Source organism: Salmo trutta, chromosome 27 (assembly GCF_901001165.1).
Source record: "Salmo trutta chromosome 27, fSalTru1.1, whole genome shotgun sequence".
Classification (NCBI taxonomy): domain Eukaryota; kingdom Metazoa; phylum Chordata; class Actinopteri; order Salmoniformes; family Salmonidae; genus Salmo; species Salmo trutta.
Genome location: NC_042983.1, coordinates 10,234,322 through 10,248,014, shown reverse-complemented (window position 1 = coordinate 10,248,014; position 13,693 = coordinate 10,234,322). Strand labels below are relative to the sequence as shown.

The 13,693-nt window shown below is 43.2% G+C and overlaps 1 protein-coding gene across 1 annotated transcript; it reads right to left on the bottom strand.

Annotated features, from left to right (window-relative positions):
• Positions 1-2,660: 2,660 nt before the first annotated feature.
• LOC115164280 (condensin complex subunit 2) lies at positions 2,661-11,550 on the bottom strand. Its single transcript, XM_029716592.1, has 18 exons — positions 11,407-11,550; positions 10,660-10,879; positions 10,455-10,545; positions 10,177-10,269; positions 9,755-9,872; positions 9,391-9,542; positions 8,706-8,895; positions 8,280-8,362; positions 7,835-8,031; positions 6,294-6,439; positions 6,062-6,168; positions 5,594-5,713; positions 5,005-5,112; positions 4,644-4,790; positions 4,315-4,425; positions 3,915-3,991; positions 3,556-3,631; positions 2,661-3,079 (listed from the first exon to the last, which is right to left on the bottom strand). Exons 2-18 carry the CDS (start codon positions 10,872-10,874, stop codon positions 3,020-3,022), a joined length of 2,091 nt encoding a protein of 696 aa, XP_029572452.1. The 5' UTR covers positions 10,875-10,879; positions 11,407-11,550; the 3' UTR covers positions 2,661-3,019.
• Positions 11,551-13,693: the final 2,143 nt, after the last annotated feature.

The following is a 13,693-nucleotide window of genomic DNA, read 5'->3' as shown; positions in this document are numbered from 1 at the left end:
AATTGCCGGATAGCCAGGGGCACACTCCAACACTCGGACATCATTTACAAATGAAGCATTTGTGTTTAGTGAGTCCGCCAGATCAGAGGCAGTAGGGACGACCAGGGACGTTCTCTTGATAAGTGTGTGAATTGGACCATTTTCCTGTCAAAATTAAATGAGTACTTTTGGGTGTCAGGGAAAATGTATGGAGTAAAAAGTACATTATTTTCTTCAGGAATGTAGTGAAGTAAAAGTTGGCAAAAATATGAATAGTAAGGTAAAGTACAAATACCCCCCAAAAAACTACTTAAGTAGTACTTTAAAGTATTTTTGCTTAAGTACTTTACACCACTGATTACAGTGCATTCGGATAAGTATTCAGACCCATTAACTTTTTCCACATTTCGTTACGTTACAGCCTTATGGATTAAATAATTTCCCCCCCTAATCAAACGATACATAATACCCCATGACAGAGAAAAAAAACAGATTTTTAGAAATTTTAGCAAATGTATAAACATACTAAACTGAAACATCATATTTACATAAGTATTCAGACATTTTACTCAGTACTTTGTTGAAGCACCTTTGGAAGCTATTACATCCTCGATTCTTCTTGGGTATGACACTACAAGCTTGGCACACCTGTATTTGGGGAGTTTCTTCCATTCTTCTCAGCAGATCCTCTCAAGCTCTGTCAGGTTGGATGGGGAGCGTCGCTGCACCGCTATTTTCATGTCTCTCCAGAGATGTTCGATTGGGTTCAAGTCCAGGCTCTGGCTGAGCCACTCAAGGACATTGAGACTTGTCCCGAAGCCACTCCTCCTTTGCTCCGTTAATTTTTCCCTTGATCCTGACTACTCTCCCAGTCCCTGCCGCTGAAAAACATCCGCACAGCATGATGCTGCAACAACCATGCTTCACTGTAGCGATAGTGCCAGGTTTCCTACAGACCTGACGCTTAGCATTCAGGCCAAAGAGTTCAATCTTGGCTTCATCAGGCCAGAGAATCTTGTTTCTCATGGTCTGTGAGTCCTTTAGGTGCCTTTTGGCAAACCCCAAGTGGGCTGTCATGTGCCTTTTACTGAGGAGTGGCTTCCGTCTACCCTCTACCATAAAGGCCTGATTTGTTGGAGTACTGCAGAGATGGTTGTCCTACTGGAAGGTTCTCCCTTCACCACATAGGAACTCTTGAGCTCTGTCAGAGTGACCATCTGGTTCTTGGTCATCTCCATGACCAAGGCCCTTCTTCCCTGATTGCTCAGTTTGGCCGGGCAGCCAGCTGTAGGAAGAGTCTTGGTGGTTCCAAACTTCTTCCATTTAAGAATGTTTTGGTACCCTTCCCTAGATCTGTCTCGACACAATCCTGTCTCGGAGCTCTATGGACAATTCCTTTGACCTCATGGCTTGGTTTTTGCTCTGACATGCATTGTCAACTGTGGAACCTTATAGACAGGTGTGTGTGCCTTTCCAAATCATGTCCAATCAATTGAATGAGCTCAATTTCAAGTCTCATAGCAAAGGGTCTGAATATTTATATAAATAAGGTATGTTTTTTTTATTTCTAATACATTTACAAAATGTTCTAAAAACCTGTTTTCACTTTCACTATGCAGGTACATTTACATAATATATATATTTTTAACATGCAATTAAGCATAATGATTATGGCTTTAGATTGCAGTTAAACAGTGTTTCAGGCGTTTGAAAAAAAGCCAAAATCTCACATTTACAGACGGGGGGCCTAGCCCTCTGGTCCACCCCCCAGTTATACTCACATATTTGTGCCCCCTCTGATTTTCTGGGGTGCATGACTCCCCTCTTAACATCCCAGTGATAAAGATGGATCTTGTCTAACAGGATGGATCTCACATGCTGAGATAGGTTACTATATCTGATGCCGGTTCAGACAAGCTTTTAGGTCGACAGTCTTGTGCTGGTACTGGTAGGCTGTTTGCTGTAAGCGTTTGATGCTTACAGACAAGTGTCAAGCTAAATCTCCTCATACAGCACATTGTGATACCCTGTTAATGCTGAGTGGGTCTATGGAAAGCAATTATTGCATTTACATTTGTCATTTAGCAGAGGCTCTTATCTAGAGTGATTTATAGTAGTCAGTGCATACATTTTTGCATTGCACTTTCAGTCATTATCTGCTTTTAAATTCCAAATGTAGTGTCAGTCAAGGTAAGGAATAGGGTGTGCAATGCCCTGCATTCATCATTCCAAATAGAATCATGTTGAATAGAGTTTGAGGCAGTGTAACATGTATACTAAATATTTTCAGACTATAAGTCAGACTATAACCTTGCAAACCTCCCTCTACAGCCAGCCATGTGTGCGTGATTGGACCCAGCGCAGTCACGCCTGCTGTACCAGTCATGCTGATGCAGTATCACCCAGCCCATCTGCACTGCTAACCCTGACCAACCGGTTTTAACCATGTGTCTGCGTACCAAATGGCACTCTATTGCCTTAAGGCTCTGGTAAAAAGGTAGTGCACTATGTAGGGAAAAGGGTGCCATTTGGGACGCAACCTCTCTGTGACCTGGCTGCAGGGAGTTCGCTACAATCCAATGACGTCTGTTTACTGTAGAATAAGGTACAGCATAAATAACCATTCGCTAAATAAGGGCTACCCTGCAGTTTGCCTTTGTTTGTACACAGGAACCAGGTAATTCAGAAAACAAATGTTTTATTTGTTTTGGTATGTATGTACACATTCCACCGTTGTGAGGAAGGCAGGAGTGAGGATTAAAATTATCTACACACAATAGACGTAGAGGGAAAAAAAGGACAGATTAAAACAGAGTACAAGTAAAATGTTTAAAACACTTCAGGTAATAAAATAGATTAGTCATTTTAAAAGGCCACTTATTATACATTTGGGAAATAACATCTTTCACAGGCTCCAAATCTAAATGTGAGGGTGCCTTTGCTTGACATGAATGGCCCATAATTCATCATACATAGAAAAGGTGAAATTAAGCAGATTGAAGAGAAAAGGAAATAACTCTGTCCCATTGTCTATCCCTTTTCATTGACCTTGCTTGATGATGATATCTGACATGTCGTCCACTTTGATGAGCTCCAAATTCTGTTGAATGAAACAATGAATGAGTGAGTGCTGTGATTAACTCTTCCGTCACACTCAACCACCAAGTGAAAACAGTTGATACCAAAGACTATTTGAAATGAAAGACTAATTTCAAGTTTATTTGGCTGTGTTTACACAGGCAGCCCAATAATGATATTTTTTTGACCAATCAGATCAGCTCTGAAAAGGATCTGATATGAAAATCTCATGTGATTGGTCATAAGACCAATTAGTGAATATTAGAATTGGGCTGCCTGTGTAAACGCAGCCTATTTAGCACAGCCAAGATCAATTAAAGTACACCATGATTCCTTCCACAAACCCTCTCAACTAATAAAACCTCAAAATATTTTGTTTGTTTGTTAATAATGTAGCTTTGTACAACTACATGTTATATGTCAACATAATAACCATGTCTCGAACCAACTTATTTTAGGAATGCTATGATGCTGGCAGTCAGAGGAGTAGCTACTCACCTTCTCATTGGCCAAGTGCAGCAGGGCGACGAACGCCAGGGGCACGGACAGGTTCTGAGCCATGTTGGGGGGCAAGCTTAAGTGACAGGAGAGGAAGGAGAAGACATGGGGTTTATTACATTATTTATCAGCACGTATGTCCTATCTACATCCATTTGAGCAAATTAATGTTTGGACCATCCAAAGGCCCTCAGTTGGCAGCAGTCTAAATAAATGATTCATGTCTATCTAGCTACCAGTTTAAGAGAAAAATAAGAAGCAAATCCACCACAATTTCCAAGTTGTTCTCCAATGGCAGCTGAGAAAGAACACTAGAGCCATTTGAGAATGGGCCTAGTGCTGATATTAAGGCTTGGTACCTTTGACGCAGTGTCTGTGTGGTCTGGCTAAAGACCTTCTCCCCAGACACTTCTGAAGTCTCCACATTTTCAACCTCCTGTTGAGAACACAACACTGTTAATCACACGGAAGCAGTCCTGGGTTCAAATACTTTTCAAAATAATTTAAAATACTTAATCTGAGCTTGATTGCGCTTGCCCGTCACAATAGTACCAATAGAAAAATGCAACCACTGCCCACCTGGAACTCCAGGCAGACTTAAGCAAACGCTTAAAGTATTTGAACGATTTTTAAATAGTATTTGAACCCAGGTCTGTAAGAAAGAGGCATGGAGAGAGGGAAAACATTTTTTTTTGCAGACCACAGAATACAATCAATGAGACCTGTGGGGGAAGAAACACGGAAAGACTTAAAATTGACCTTGGCTGGTTTTTCCAGACTGTCAGTCAGAAGATTCCACATGGTGATCTTGAGCCTCTTCATGTCCATCTTCTTGGCTGTCTTGGCATAGTTTATCTCAATCTTGTTCACCTGAAATGAAAAGTAAAGCTAGGCTTAACAACATTTAAAGGGATACTTCAGCCAAATTAGAAAACGAGATGTTGGTTTCCTTGCCATGTAAGCAGTCTATGGACAAGGTAAGACAGCAATACATGCTTTGGTCTTGTTTATCTGGCCACGTTCTTCAAATGCTAACTTTTCAAAAACACACTTGCTAATCATTGGCTTCCCCTTCCCTCCAGTCTTACCCTGAATGGCTCCGGCACCAGGTCATCCTCCCCGTAGGTGGACACGTCGTCATGGTCTTGTGAGGCGGCGGGGTTACCATCTACACAAGGCTGGGTGTCATCTGTACCCCCACTGAATCCTTCACCATCATCATCACTTTCACCACCCTTATTTATATATATAGATTGATAGAGACAGAGAGACATTACCCCATTATTTGAAGCAGCTACTAAACAATTGAGGGTCCAAAATGTGGTATTGATGAGGGATAAATAATGTTATGTTATAATGGCTACTTATTACAAGGTGAAAAAAAGGTATCCGAGGGAAATGAAACGTTGAAAAAGACAGTGTGAGATTGACAGTAGGGTGGTTTCGGACCTGCAGTCCGGGGCAGAAGTTGGCTGTGTCATTGGCATTGTTGTAGTCGTAGTCTCCGATGCCTTCCCCCAGCTCTCCAGACAATCTCTTCTGGCCCTCTTTACATAACTGACGTAGAACACACAAGTTAACTGACATAGAGCACATCACGTGTGTTAGTGGCATCACAATCCTCACTTCCAATTAGTCAATGTTTACCATCAAGGTTCTACATTAAAATGTGTCATTTTTCCCCTCTTTTTTTTTTGAGTGTGTGTAAGAACAGTGAGAGAAAGACAAAAGGATAGAGGGGGATACGTCAGAGAGGGGTAATAAATAGGGTAGCGAGAAAAAGTGAGAGAAGGCGTGCAAATCAAACATGTTAATAGTACAATGGACAACATTGTAGCAGCATATCAGTTCCAGTCAGCTACGGTGATGAACGTCTGATTGTATCTGGTGGCGGCTGCACATTGTTTTAGCACACCACTGTCCCCCTGTATCGCCATAGACACGCAGGACAGGGTCAACTGGTGTGCGGTACATTTATTTCTATGCTGTTTATTCCATGCAGGTTGTTGGGATAAAGAGAGTGTAAGGGAGAACTTACTGTGCTGGCAGGCTTAAGGCTGAGTTGGGACAGGGTCTCAGGGGGGAACTGGAAGTCTGCAGCCAGAGTGGTCTTCTTGTTGCTTGTGCTGAGGGCTGACCTGGTGTTAGTGGTAGCGGCCTGGGAGAACAGAAAGGAACATAATAGACAGAAGTGAGAGAACTGTTTGAGTCCATATATGAATGGTGGGGAAACTCCATCAGCAACTAAAATCCACACTTCCTCTGCTGCAGTGACTAGCATGAAACTGCACAACTGCCTCACACATAGCCTGGGATTGTTAAGACACTTGACCCACGTATTAGCATCAAAACAAATTTACACAAGTGAATAATACAGTAATTGTCACAATTGCAATGGCTCAGAATACTGGCACTTAGTGAGTGATGCTCTTGGGTACGGATCAAACAATGAGGATGAATTGAGAGGGATTGCATCAGCGAACTAGAGGGGCAACCAAGGGCTTACTCTAGTGGTGCGGAAGTAGGTGTCAAAGTTGACATCGTCATTAAAGTCGATTTCAAAGGCCTTCTTTGGCTTTCTCTTGCGACCCTCCTTCTCAGGCACGTTGTCCTCTAAACACAGAGTGAGACAGAGCAAGAAGGGAAGAATTAAGATATATTTGGAGGACAATGCTGTTAAGGGAATATCCCAAACATAGGTAAACAACATGGCTCTCTGTGTACAACCACCACCTCACTTTTGTGCAGAGGTTTGAAGCGCCAGTAGCCAGGGCCTGCCCAGGTAGCCATTGTCCTGGGGCTGAAGTAGGAGTATTCTCTGGGCTGGTCGGACAGCTGCAGACACATGGTGGCTATGTCCCCCTCTCCGATGGGAATCACATCCCTGTGAACAGTCATAACATCACAGAACCATGTTCAAATTCATTTGAGATTAATTATAAAAAGACAAACATCAGTTCTTATTAAGTCTGGACTGAAAGAAAAAAAAAAAGGACCAATTTGTGTAAAATAACGAATTAACTTACTAACACGTCATCAGTTCTGTAAGACAAATTACTTCTGCTCTGATAAGTAACTACATTCTAAAGCTTTATGTCTGGACTGAAGTAGCTCATAGTCAATCGTAGATCTGTTTCTATTCAGAGTCAAATGGTTTCTCTTCCTTCATCCTGACATCTAAACTGGATATTTAAAATGGGTAACTTTTTTTCCTTCTTATAAATATTTGAATGACATACACTGAGTGCACAAAACATTAGGAACACTTGCTCTTTTCATGACAGACTGACCAGGTGAAAGCTATGATCCATTATTGATATCACTTGTTAAATCCACTTCAAATCAGTGTAGATGAAGGGGGGGAGACAGGTCAACAACAAAAAAGTTAAGCCTTGAGACAATTGAAACATGGATTGTGTATGTGTCATTCAGAGGGTGAAAGGGCAAGACAAAAATATTTAAGTGCCTTTGAACGGGGTCAGTAGTAGGTTCCAGGCGCACTGGTTTGTGTCAAGTACTGCAAAGCTGTTTTCAAAGCAGTTTTCATGCTGAACAGTTTGTGTGTATCAAGAATGGTCCCACCACCCCAAGGACATCCAGCCAACTTAACACAACTGTGGGAAGCATTGGAGTCAACATGGGCCAGCATCCCTGTGGAAAGCTTTCGACACCTCGTAGAGTCCATGCCCCGATAAATTGAGGCTGTTCTGAGGGAAAAGGGGGCTGCAACTCAATATTAGGAAGGTGTTCCTACTGCTTTGTACACTCTGTGTATACCCATTGATTCTTGAAGAACGTAACTTATAAATGCCTCATGAGCTAAGTTCAACTGTCATAGCCCATCAGAACATCAAATGTACGCTTGTTTTACTCCAATGTCTAAACAAAATAGCCTCAAAACATGGTTAAAACAAATGTTTCTGGTCAGTCCCTGCATCCATAGCTCTCTCTATGAATTTGAGAGTGGTTACATTTCTCCAGCCTCATCCCTCAGCTTTTTGTTATGGTTTCAACTGCTGGTAGATGCTTTTCTGGGTCTGGGTGTGTTACGGTCATAAATGTTTTAACACTCAGGAGATCATGGTAAAAACTCAAGACAGATCAAAGTCACTTCAAGCTACCTGACCCATTCAGAAAAGGAATACCCCTTGGTGCCTCATGAAACATCCCTGGGATCCTCTACAGGGATAAACAAGCAGAGTACCCCCCCCAAAAAAAAATAAGTTACCCCATGGTTGTTACCACCCTGTAAAAAAGAAGGGAAAAAAACTATCCTCACCTTCCTCTCCCGGGCCCTCCAGCCTCACAGCGATCCTTGTGTTCCTTGGAGCCGTCGCCACCATGGTCCCCCTGACCCTCCTCATAGTCTCCATCAAAATCATCCCCAAAGTCCTGACACTCCTCCTCGTCTGCCTCCGCGTTCACGTCAAACACGTGACCCCCCTGCTTCATCTTCTCCAGCATCTGGTTCATGGTCTGTATAGGACAACAGTTTATATAGAGACTATAGCTACCGTTTCAAACTATACATCCAATCTGACCATCTGTATAACCCCCCCCCCCAAAAAGACTGGGTGTCCCAAATGGCACCCTATTACCTATATAGTGCACTACTTTTGACCAGTGCTCTATAGGCCTTGGTCAAAAGTGGTGCACCATATAGGGAAAAGGATGCCATTTGAGACACAGGCTGTGTATATTGCCAGTGTATATGTTGCTCTGACCTGGTCAGGGTTCCAGCTGGTGAAAGAGAAGTCTGCCAGGGAAGGGCAGATAGAGCTCTTCTCCTGGATCCGCTGGAGACCACCTGTCAATCACACAATCAACATATTTACATGCTTGATACAATTATCGGAACATGTAGGCCAACTGCCAATACCTTAGCTTACAGCATCACTCAATGATCAGTAGAACCAGATGTGTCTGCTAAAATCAAGAGATACTATGCTAGTCCATTAGGGGGCAGTACACAACAAAAACAGCCCAGGGGCTGTATTTATCATGCATCTAAGATGAGAAGTGCTGATGATATCAGGCTCCCCTTATTCATATTATATTATTTAAAAGGAAAAACTGATCCTAAATCAGCACTTCTACTCTGAGGCGCTTGCTACATATGGCTCAAAGTGTGTTGACACGGTCAGTGTTACCTGTGAAGGGCGTTGCAGGGACGCGCTGCGGTGGAGGCTGGGAGTAAGAGGGCCTGGAGTGCAGCAGGGTCATGTGGGAGGGAAAGAGGAGCTCACAGCGACTGTCCTCACTGAACAACACTGACAGGAAGACGCCTGCTGTGCTGCTCTCATCGAAGGACGACGCCATGCGCTGGAACATGGGGTCCACCTGGAGTTGGAGGGACGATAACGAGGAGGGGGATAATGTGTGTGAGTTTACCATGAATGAGCTTTGTAGAAACTCACACAACCCAGGCTAGATCCATACTCTCAGGAAATATGATAAGTCCTCACATTAAATCAAGGCATTCCTAATCAATTCCATCTCTATTCAATGTCTGGCTATCAGTCTCAAAGATTTCCATGTGAATCCACAATGAACACAAGTGTAGCCAGGGTTGCATCCCAAAGGGCACCCTATTCCTTAAATAGTGCACTACTGTTGACCAGATCCTTCCCTATATTGCGGGTGTAGCATTTCGCTACACTAGCAATATATGTGTATGTGACCAATCAAATTTGATATAGGGAAGAGGGTGCCATTTGGGACTCAAGCACTGTTTGGCTACCAGTCTCGAAGATTTCCAACTGAATACACAATGAACACAGGCATAGCCTGGTCCTTTAACTCAGGCCAGTCCTGGAGCAGGAAACCATCCCTTACCTCACACTTCCTCTCAGACTCAGAGCTGTTGATGTTGCTCAGGTTCTGCTCCACAGTCTTCTTGGGAGGCCTCTTCTTCTTCACCACCTGCTTAGCAGCCAGCTCACCTTCAGCCCCCTCCTCCATCTCTCCTCCTTCCCCTGCTCCATGCTCTACACACAGACAGGCACACAGACAGACAAGGTTCAAACAGAAGCTGTTGATCTTTTATTAAATTACAGAAAGTCAGTGTTGCACCCTATTCCCTATATAGTGCACTATCCTATGGACCCTGGTTAAATGTAGTGCACTATAGGGAGAATAGTTTGTAATTTGGGGAAAAAAACGGAACAGTTTATAGATGTTATAGTTAAGAGGCTCTCACCTTCCCCAGGCTTGGTCTCAGAACCCAATCCCCCCAGCACTCTGTAGGCATCAGCATGGACAGCATCCACTCTGACCGCGTAAATCTTGGTGCTGGCATCCAAGGTACCCGCTGCCACCTTGGCAGGGACAGAGAAACAGTATGAGATGGTTACTCTCTCATACAGCCAACAGACGCTAGGCCAGTAAAGTGAAATTAATAGTCTATCATAAGCTTCATTATTTTGGAGTAGGCCTATAAAAACAATGAATATCTTAAGTGGTTGGGCTATAAGTGCATTTCGTCTCTCTCCATTACCAGATTATACTTTCATCTCCTCAATAGTAGCACAAATCTGAAGAAAGTCTTGTGTAAAGAGGAAATTCAAAGAGACAAATAAACAGAAACTACAACAATGGAATAATTTGTGTCTAAAGCCATACCTTGAAATTTGTGAGCTCAGAATCCTTCTGTTTGAGGATGTCAGCCATGTAGTCAATTAGGTGGAGACCAAAGGCATTCTTGGTGGTAATTTTCTACAAAAATAGAACAACAACAAGGCTTTGTAAATCTGAGATGCTAGTTTCTAATAACTTACATGGTTGGAGATATGATGCAATAAGAAATGAGGGAGAGCAACAACATTTCCTTGGGATGGATTCTGCCCATCTTAGAAGTGGCTGTTAAAGATAGTAAATATGTGAATGGACATTCTGCTTACATTTTCAGTGGAGAGTTTGATGCAGGTGGAGTAATGCTCTGAGATCTGTGCATTTGACAGCTTAGGCACAGCGGCAGGGGTCCCGGTGGAGCTGAATACAAAAACACGGATTGTATCTTATACAAAGGTCTAAAAAATCAATATGACACCTGTCAAGATTGTGTTAACTTGATTACTAGCAAAAAGAGGGTTTGGGGTGCCCTACCTATGAGAGGTAGATTCATTAAATGAAGAGTCAGTGGCGGCTTGCAGATCAATGACCCGGGATCTGCGCCTCTGACGCCGCTCCAGCTCATCATCGTTGCCGGGGAAAGATGCGAGGAGCGGGGTGCTGATGGCGGCAGGAGAGGCGCCCTTGTGCTTCAGGGACGGTGAGGCCCACTGACGTACCCGGGAGATGGGTGTGGAGGATGCGCTCATCGTGACTGTCCGGGGGAGAGACGGACACAGTGATGCACTTTCAGTTCTATATTCCTCTCTGCTTCCTAAAGTTGCATTTAGACAAGTTATACTGTAACTAGCTACCGTTGCCATTATCTGTTAAATTCAACCGTTGGATATAGGAGCCTAGCTAACACCACCAAGGCAAAGAAGGCTTGATTTGACAATCAAAGCAGTAATAACATTTTGTTGTTGGCAAGTAACCTTAGCTAGTTAGCAGGGCTGCACAAGCAAAATCCAGCCTAGCTAGCTAATGTTAGCTAGATATAGCAAGGTATCGTTTGTGATTGTTGTTACGGTTAGCAGTGATACCAACGTTAACTAACCAACGATGTAGCTTAAAGACATGACACGCTGGATTAGTTTTCTAAATTGCTATAGGTATCTGACATCAGTGAGTGAACTAGCTAACGTTAGCTAACTTGCTATCCTACCGAACATGTTTTAGCTTACGCTAGCTACGAATGCTGGATGAAAACAAAAAAAACTGTAGATCGATTTCATACATTACCTCGATTATATCCAACGCTTCTGCAACAGTAAACGTATCTTTATTTATATAAAGATGAAACTGCCTAAATTAACATGAAGCGTGTTTTACTTTGTACTGATGCACTTTTGTTCCTGATCACATTTGAATTTTTGCGCCGAACGGTTTACGTAACGACAGGATGCGTCACCACGTGGAATCAAGAACGTAAACACTCAACTCCGCCCATACCAACATTTTCGGCAGAGAGGTTTCTTCTGCATGCAGCCGCCTCCTGTGCTGGCATGTACGATCAATCATGATCTGCCCCATTCTGTACTACCAGGAAATTAAAATTCAAAACCAAATTAATCCCTAACTTCTTAGGCTTACAGGGCGGTATGAGCCACAGTCTAGGGGATTCTTGTCTTTTTTAAGCAAAACCGAAATAGTCACCTGGGTAAGTGTCTGTGGCAGTTTCTGACTAGAAAGGATTTCATTGTACATTGAGCTGAGGATAGGGGATAATTTAGAGGAGAATGCTTTATAAAATGTAATAGGGAAGCCATCAGGCCCAGGGGCTTTTACCACTCTGCATGGACTGGATTCCCAGAGCAGCTTCATCATCACTTTTTGAGGCATCCATGTTGGTTTGTTCATCTGAATTGAGACAGGGGATGTCCAGATTGTCTAGAAATGCATGCATGCGAGATGTGTCAGGAAATGCCTCTGACGAGTAAAGAGCAAAATAGAATTGCTTAAATTGATTGTTATTTTATTTTATTTCACCTTTATTTAACCAGGTGGGCCAGTTGAGAACAAGTTCTCATTTACAACTGCGACCTGGCCAAGATAAAGCAAAGCAGTGCGACACAAACAACAACACAGAGTTACACATGGAATAAACAAATGTACAGTCAATAACACAATCGAAAAAAAGTCTATATACAGTGTGTGCAAATGGCGTGAGGAGGTAAGGCAATAAATAGGCCATAGTAGCGAAATAATTACAAATTATAAATAGGCCATAGTAGCGAAATAATTACAATTTAGCAAATTAGTTAGGTGTTGGCTTTGGAGATGACCAGTGAGATATACCTGCTGTAGCGCGTGCTACGGGTGGGTGTTGTTATCGTGACCAGTGAGCTGAGATAAGGCGGAGCTTTACCTAGCAAAGACTTATAGATGACCTGGAGCCAGTGGGTCTGGCGACGAATATGTAGCGAGGGCCAGTCGACGAGAGCATACAGATCGCAGTGGTGGGTGGTGCATGGGGCTTTGGTGACAAAACGGATGGCACTGTGATAGACTGCATCCAGTTTGCTGAGTAGAGTGTTGGAGGCTATTTTGTAAATGACATTGCCGAAGTCGAGGATTGGTAGGATAGTCATTTTTATGAGGGTATGTTTGGCGGCGTGAGTGAAGGAGGCTTTGTTGCGAAATAGGAAGCCGATTCTAGATTTACTTTTGGATTGGAGATGTTTAATATGAGTCTGGAAGGAGAGTTTACAGTCTAGCCAGACATCTAGGTATTTGTAGTTGTCCACATATTCTAAGTCAGAACCGTCCAGAGTAGTGATGCTAGTCGGGCGGGCGGGTGCGGGCAGTGATCGATTGAAAAGCAGGCATTTAGTTATACTAACATTTAAGAGCAGTTCGAGGCCACGGAAGGAGTGTTGTATGGCATTGAAGCTCGTTTGGAAGTTTGTTAACACAGTGTCCAAACAAGGGCCAGATGTATACAGAATGGTGTCGTCTGCGTGGAGGTGGATCAGGGAATCACCCGCAGCAAGAGCGACATCGTTGATGTATACAGAGAAAAGAGTTTGCCCGAGAATTGAACCCTGTGGTACCCCCATAGAGACTGCCAGAGGTACGGACAACAGGCCCTCCGAATTTGACACACTGAACTCTATCTGATAAGTAGTTGATGAACTAGGAGAGGCAGTCATTTGAGAAACCAAGGCTGTTGAGTCTGCCGATAAGAATGTGGCGATTGACAGAGTCGAAAGCCTTGGCCAGGTCGATGAAGACGGCTGCACAGTACTGTCTTAAATCGATGGCGTTATGATATCGTTTAATACCTTGAGCGTGGCTGAGGTGTACCCGTGACCAGCTCGGAAACTGGATTGCACAGCGGGGAAGGTACGGTGGGATTCGAAATGGTCAGTGATCTGTTTATTAACTTGGCTTTCGAAGACGTTAGAAAGGCAGGGCTGGATGGATATACAGTTGAAGTCGGAAGTTTACATACACTTAGGTTGGAGTCATTAAAACTCGTTTTTCAACCACTTCACAAATTTCTTGTTAACAAACTATAGTTTTGGTA

What these genes read in the sequence shown, in the direction of transcription:
- LOC115164280 (XM_029716592.1), bottom strand. Translation starts at nt 10,874, where the DNA reads ATGAGCGCATCCTCCACACCCATCTCCCGGGTACGTCAGTGGGCCTCA. An exon ending in AATGAATCTACCTCTCATAG is followed by an intron (nt 10,546 to 10,659) that starts GTAGGGCACCCC and finishes TTTTGTATTCAG; the next exon opens with CTCCACCGGGACCCCTGCCG. An exon ending in ACACAGACACTGCGTCAAAG is followed by an intron (nt 3,632 to 3,914) that starts GTACCAAGCCTT and finishes CTGTCACTTAAG; the next exon opens with CTTGCCCCCCAACATGGCTC.